This window comes from Drosophila mauritiana, chromosome 2L (genome assembly GCF_004382145.1).
Source record: "Drosophila mauritiana strain mau12 chromosome 2L, ASM438214v1, whole genome shotgun sequence".
NCBI lineage: Eukaryota > Metazoa > Arthropoda > Insecta > Diptera > Drosophilidae > Drosophila > Drosophila mauritiana.
This window is the reverse complement of record NC_046667.1, coordinates 17,107,093-17,114,843: the sequence shown is the minus strand read 5'-3', so window position 1 is coordinate 17,114,843 and position 7,751 is coordinate 17,107,093. Positions and strand designations below refer to the sequence as shown.

Genomic DNA, 7,751 nt, shown 5'->3' with positions numbered 1-7,751 from the left:
CTCCATTCCCAGAACCCTTATTATTATTACATAAGAATTATCTGAAGGTAGCTAAGTGACTACAAACAATACGAACGGTTAGATAATCTTGTTAGACCTTTGCGGAAACTTATTTTTATCACAAATATCGTGGGCTTTAAGACGAATAATAAATTGAGATTCATTTACAATTGAAATTAAGATTTAGTTAGTCAATAAAACTAAAACCTCTTAAAATTAAACTTAAAAACTTATCTTCTAGAACTTAAAAATAGTATAATTGTAATTGGCTTAAATAAAATATGGTTCATACTCACTCAATATCATCATTACTCTTTATCGTGGTCAAAGGCTCTGATATTTTTGTTGTTTTGCTTCGGACAATATTTAACAACGACAATAACGAAAATAACAACGACATTGACATCAAAGGACACATCAAAAATTTGCATTACATAGAAGACGTATATTCCATTACAACATCAAGTACATACCCATGGAAATATTTTATATAACGCGCACATTTTCGAAAAACGCATTAAAATCAATTACTGATTTAGTTATTTAGCAGAGCTCTTGGCCATTTCCATATTTTGGCATTGGGCCTCGACACTTTTATATCAATTTATTTTGAATTTTTGGCACACCATTATCACTTTTTGTATCGTTGAATTCTATAGATTATGTTAGGATCTTTTAAAAAATAGTGTGGCTGTCGAAATGCAAGTCTGTCACTTGAGAAATATGTATTTAATGGTCTTTGTTTAAATTAAGCTTTACTGGTGAGTGTGGGTCTCGACGTTTGGGTGTTAGTTGGTCGTTGTCGCCGTCGTCGTTGTTTAGTGGTGTAGGAGATCCTGGCAGGACTCAGTCTCAGCCTGGTCCTCTGAAGATTCAAATTCAGCGTTCTCCTCAGCAGAGCGTGCTTTACGTGTAAGCGCAGCACCAAGCGCACTAGTTGACGCCTAAACGTCTACTACGAAATGCGTTTGTTGTAGCGAACCCCAATTTCGAAAAATTCCAAATGGCGGCACACTCGCACTCACACCATTACCCACACGCACACACACAGATGTATCCTGTGAGCAGAGCAGAGCAGCAGCTGCGCAGCAGCATCCTGGCGTTCTCAGTCCGCAGCTCGCAGCCTCAGTTCGCTGCTGGTGATTTATGTACAAAATGGCAAAAGGCAAAAACAAAATAATACAAAATACGCTCACAGCATCCTGTTCACTCACACACACTCAAGCCCAAACTCACACACACACACACAAGCCCAGTGTACCGCTGCCGCCGTCGACTTAATCCCAATAGTGTCCTGTTTTCCGGAGGGGTGGTGGCACTGGCAAGCTCTGCCATCCTGGGCCTCATCCTGGGCCTGGTCCTCTTTATTACATAGATACTTATGTACTCCTCCTGATGCTGGCCAATGCTGTGTGTGTGTGTGCGTCTGTATCTGTGTGAGACGTGCATGTACATACACAAGCAGACTGTTGCTGCCGGCTTTCGATTTGAGTGGAAGCTTCCTTCAATCGAGACTGACTCAAATATTTCGAGTGTGTTATTTTAAAGGGAACTCGACAGAAGGGCACTTTTATAGTTTTTTTACGATTTTTGATAGTCGAATAAAATAGATTTATTGGGTTTTCGGGATACTGGCGAAATGGAAAAAAGCTTAATGGAATTCTAACAGACTTGTAGGATGAAGGGATTGCCCATTTTACGATCGAAAGTCATTTTTTCATAAATCATAATAAATGTGTAGGGGTTTCGATAATTTTAAAATTTTAAATTTTTTTTAACAATATTTAGGCTAGCTAATGTCTTTTTCTTTTTTTTATAAATTAATCTCACAAACATAACGATAAAACTTTCACACCCTTTACCTTTTATAATTTATTTTAAAAATCCCACTAAAGTGTATTTCAGCCTCTTCAAAAACCGCAGCTTAAACAACAAACTTAAACCAAACAAGCACTCAAAAAGTAGCGCTTTAACTATATGCACACATACTATACATACATACACTCGTGCGAAGCTGAAGGAAAGTTTCTCTGGTATCTCTGGCTTTTACCTACAAACACCAAGGTGAGAGAAAACTCTGCCAACAGAGATAACAGCAGCGGCAGCAGCAGCAAGAGCAACAGAAAAGCAAAAGCAAAAGCTACGGCAGCAGCATAATAAAAATCCCTTTTTATAGTCCCGACAGAAGCTGCGGCTGTGCCTCTGGGACGTACCACAGGAAAACCAACCCCACTTCTGGAAGCACAAAAAAATAAAACTGATTTTCTGGGAGGACGAAATGGAAGGGGGTGGGGTTTACGGGGTGGTGCTGTTGTTGCTTCAGCTGTGTGTGTGGTGGTTGTTCCCGAAAATGTATGAAAATTCACTGGCCTGTTAGCTTAGCTGTTGTTGTTGCTGCTGATGTCGCCGGCGTAGTTGTTGCTTTACATTGCTGACGTTGCTTCTGTTGCAGCTGTTATTGCTGCTGGTGTTCTTGCAAAAGTTGTAGCTGTTAAGAATTCTTAATTTCGATGTAGTTGCTGTATCAAATGTTTCTACTGATATAGCTTGTTTTTGGTTTTTCCAAAGATTTCCATTGAATTTCCTCTTTTGTCGCTCTTTTTCAGTAGTTTTTGCTGTTCTCTCTGATGTTTGCTTCGCTGTTATTGTCGCTGTTGTTTGTGTTGCTGCTAACATTGATGTTGTTGATGCTGCTTTTGGTATCTTCTTGTTGTTGATATTTGTTTATGATCATATAACATTCTATGCTGACGCTTTAGCTTTCTCTAATGTTACTTCGATGTTATTGCGGCTGCTAGCATTCATTGCTGTTATGCCTGCTGCTCTTGTTAAAGTTGTTGTTGATTTATTAAAGATTTGACTACTACTTCCTCTTTGTTGCACTTTGTCCGTTATTGTTGCTGCAGTTGCTGCTTTCCCCAAATGTTGCTCCGCTGTTGTTCCTGTTGCTGCTGCCACAGCTGTTGTTGCTGTTCCCGCTGTGCTTTTGATGTTGCTTTTGACGTTGCTGCTGCCGCTTCTGCTGCAGAGCGGCATTGAGTGAGCGCGTGGAATGTTGCCATATGCCGCCATCGCCATCTGTATGTATTGCACGTCTGTACATACCAAACTCTCTGCTCTCGGCGTCTGTGTGAGTGTTGTTTGCGTACTACGTTTGGTACAGTCGCTGCCAGCAGCAACAACCTCGAATGCTGCTACTGCGCCAACTGCGACAGCGACTGCGGCAGCGACGCGAGCAGCAGCAATAATGTCCGTCCAATCTGTCCAGACGAGCAGACTTTTGACTGTGCGGGGTAACCACTTTTTTGTGCTTCACATTGTTGTTGCTGCTGCTGCTGTTGTTGTTGGTGTTGCTGCTGCCCTTGTTTGATTGCTAGAAAACAGGGTGTTTTTCAGGCAGCACAAACATAAAAAAGGAAACCTTATAATTCAATGTATGGCTTTAAATTTATTAAACTTTTCATTTTAAAAAATACTAAGAATCAATACAACATATCGTATATATATTTATTATATTATTGTATAGAATAGAATATAGAATGTAGAATAATTTTAAGAAAATGTTTTATTACAATTAAAAATGGTTGCCTTGTAAAATGTTGAGTTGAAGAATGTTCGATGGATAACTGGGACACCCTGCACTAGGCTATATTTAAGTTGAACAAGTGTGTAAGCACATAAACAGAGAAATGGAATTAAGTTTGCATAGCAAAAGAAAATAAACTGCTAAAATTATAATAACACGACGAGCGGTGGACGGGCGACGACAAAAAATGGAAACTAGTGTAGAACGGCAACAACAGAAACAGCAACAATAACACACCAAATTACACACACCCACTAAACTCACACACACACGGATAGGCGACGAGGCCGAAAGAATAAAAAAAAAACAGTATAAAAAAGAGAAAACTTGGTATGTAATTTATAATATCCTTTGTCCTCAGCCGGCTTTTGTACACTACGTTTTGTGAAAAGTGAAAATGTGTCTGCGTATGTGTGAGTAGCTTCTGTAGTTCAATGTGTGTGTGTGTGTGTGAGCGAGCTTTGTTTGTGTGTGTCAAATACTTTGGCCCGAAACACACAGGCACAGTTACAGATGCAACGACATTGCTTTACTTTTGGCGTAGCTTTTTCGCCGTTTGTCCCGGGCAAATAGTTAAAACTAAAATAAATTTAGTTGTTGTTGTGAGCGTGAGCCAACGCACACAAAGACGCTCTCGCCAAAGAAGACGGACAAAAGATAGCGGGCGACGCCATCTTTGCGCTGCTGCCTGCGCTGATAAGTATGCTATGCTTTTCACCACTGCGAGAAATCGTTTATTATGCATTTTGTTCTGTTGTTGTACGATTTTATCAACTTAAAAATCAATTATCTTTAGAACGATAATTGAAATATGCTCATTAAATTATTGCATATTCATATAAATAAGTGTATTAAATTTTTAGCTTAAAACGAAATAAATAAATACAAATTAAATATAATTATCAATATTAATCACAATGATGCTTCTCTTTTTCACCGTTTTACCAATATTTTATAAAGTTTACATTTGTACTTCTTGCCTCTATAAACTATTTAAATTTGCTTATTTTATTTTTGCGAGTGCTATTTGGCTGCTGCTCTAGCCGGTGCACGAAATCTCATTATATTTGTTTTATTTTATTTGCTGCCACGTCTTCGTCGTTTGCAGCAGCTTCTTGGTACTTGTGCTGCTTCGTTTTGGCTTTTATGTCTATTTCCTACGTTTTTGGGCAAAAGCACTTTTGTGCGCACGTAACTAACTTCTTTGGCCATTCGGCCCAATCCTGTTTTACTCATCTTGCGCCAGAGTGAGCCACCCAGCCCACCACCAACTTGATGTTGTTGGTTCCAGGGCATTGTCATCTACTTACTTACTACTTAATGCGTGCTTAGTTATTGTTTTAGTGTGGCCTTTTGTCTTCAAAATTATTAACAATGGACGTTGCCAAGTGAAAGGTGCTTCTGCCTTTGAGGCGGAATGGGTTGGGAAGAGGAGCAGCGGTAATAGCATTTAATGCACCTGCCCAAACACATACACTCACACATACACACACAGCTGCATTTAAGTTGCTTTGTTCGGTCCGGGCATTGTCTTTACTCACACATACCCAAACCCACCCACACTACAACCACCAGAAGCACAAACACTTCAGAGACACCATCACCATCACCATCATCATCACCATCATCATCACCATCATCATCATCACCATCAGGATCATTATGTTGATTGTAAGCGGCTTTATAAATGCTTTATTTTGCGTGTGTTTGTTCATTGTTTATTTACTTTTAGTAGCGCTTAATTTTCACTCTCTGCCTGGACTCTTTACCATACTTCCATCTTTCTTTCTCTCCCCAGACTACTAAGCTAATGATCTAATTTCATATTTATATGCAGCTTAGTTCCATTAAAATAATGGCGCTTTTATATATTAAATTTTACATTACCACAATTCATAATTAATTTCCGACTTCAGCTGTTGATTTGATTTTTTGTAGGAAAATTGTTCGTTTAGTATAAGCAGTATATGTACTGAGTAAATTGTATTATTTATTCGTTATGTATATCTTTATCGACGGTAGAGATGGTCCAAATTCACTCAGATAGTAGCAAATATTTACACATTTAACAATGGTTGGGAATATATCTTTTTACCTGTTACTTAAATATTAAAGGGTATAATATATTTGAAACATATGTAGAACGAAGCGTTTCTTACCGTATACAATATATTATTCTTGCTCAGGATATAGCCGAGTAGGTCTATCCATGTGCGTCGGTCCATCCGTTTCTCTGTCCGTGTGAACATCGTGATCTCCGAAAAGTGGAGACTAAGCTGCAGATTGTAGATTCTTCAATGGTCAGAATGTTGTCATGCCCACTAATGTCATAGTCATCATTTGTAATGCCAACACTTTAAAAAAATGTTTTGATTTAATTATTTTCTGCCAAGCTGTATTCTTTCTCTCCTTATTTTTTTGTACTTTTATAAGTGTAGCTTTTACTATTTAGTCAGAGTGGCTGGATAAAATATCGAAGAGCAAATCTTGTCCAAGGCAGTAAAGTCACAAAATGCCTTAAATGTCAAAATCGTAGTACAGTTTTCAAAGAAAATTAATAAACATAAGTAAAAGTCAAGTCTCACAGGGCACAAAAGATACTTCAGAGAAGACATTGAGGCGAGAATCCGAAAGCCATAACAATGGCAAAACAAGAAACAACAAATGGGAAAGTTCGTAATGCATCTCTTCATCTGGAGAAGCTGTTGATCGGAGGAAAATATCGGCTGGTAAAGCCCATTGGGTCCGGGTCCTTCGGCGATATATATCTCGGAGTGAGCATCATGGATGGATCCGAGGTGGCCATCAAGGTGGAGAAGAACGATGCCAAGTATCCGCAGCTGATATACGAGGCGAAAGTGTACGAACAGCTGGCCCGCTGTCCGGGATTCCCTACTCTACTTCATTATGGATGCGAGAAGAACTACAATGCCATGGTTATGGACCTATTAGGTCCCTCGCTGGAGGAACTTTTTAACCTCTGCAAGCGCCGATTCTCCCTGAAGACCGTACTCATGTTGACAGACCAGCTTCTAATGCGAATAGAGTGTGTCCACGAACGTGGGTTCATCCATCGTGACATTAAACCAGATAACTTCCTAATGGGTCTGGAGCGCCAATGCAATAAGCTGTATCTCATCGATTTTGGCCTGTCCAAGAGATACAAGGACATCGAGTCGGAGATTCATATACCATACCGCACGGATCGGAATCTAACTGGTACTGTTCGCTATGCCTCTATAAATGCCCAGATAGGCGTCGAGCAATCCCGTCGGGATGACATGGAGTCCATGTCCTATTGCTTGATGTACTTCAATCTGGGAAAGTTACCCTGGCAGGGTATTACGGCCGCCAACAAGAAGCAAAAGTACGAGAAGATATTGGAGAAAAAGACAAGCGTCACCATCCCTCAGCTATGCAAAGGATTTCCCTCCGAGTTTTGCCTGCTTATGACCTATGTCAGGAATCTTGGTTTCAAGGAGCCGCCGGATCACACTTATCTTCGCCAGATATTCCGCATACTTTTCCGCTCCATGAATCATCATTACGACTATATATACGACTGGACTACCTTGCAGCAGCAAAAGGATCAAATCTGTCGCAGCAGAGAACAGGTTCAGGAACCGGAACGAGATGAGGTCCGCAAACGGGATGGAGAACGGGGTTATGAACCTCAGCGGGAAAAGGAGCGAAAAAAGGATTTGGAGCTGAATCGACTGCACAAGACTTCAACCCAACAGGCACATTGCTCTAATGGACATCTAACAAACCGATATGATCGCATTGGCGATGGAGGTATTAGCAAGCGAAAGTAACATATAACAAAATTATTTCCATTTTAAAGTTTACTACTTCACGTTGGAGTGGTTTTATTTCGCAAATAAATCTTTTAAAAACCGCACTTGTACTGGTTTTATTTTGGTTTATTTAAAACTCCTCTCCATTTCGGGTATTTTTTTAATAAATTACGATTACGTATTGAATGGGACTAACAATTTATATTTTTCACGACCAAACTTTTTTATTTCGTTACATGATTTGGCTTTTCCCAGATATAAAAATAGTCTTGCAGGTAAAAACCAATCAAGGAACACAAAGTTTTACAATCGCGCAACAATTTGCGACACTCCACTTATGGATTTTACTCTTGAACGTAATTATGTGG

The 7,751-nt window shown here is 39.6% G+C and overlaps 1 protein-coding gene across 1 annotated transcript; it reads left to right on the top strand.

The window, feature by feature from the left end:
• The first annotated feature begins 6,049 nt into the window (after positions 1-6,049).
• LOC117141177 (casein kinase I) lies at positions 6,050-7,481 on the top strand. The gene has a single exon (XM_033304518.1). It carries the CDS (start codon positions 6,229-6,231, stop codon positions 7,399-7,401), a length of 1,173 nt encoding a protein of 390 aa, XP_033160409.1. The 5' UTR covers positions 6,050-6,228; the 3' UTR covers positions 7,402-7,481.
• The last annotated feature ends 270 nt before the right edge of the window (positions 7,482-7,751 follow it).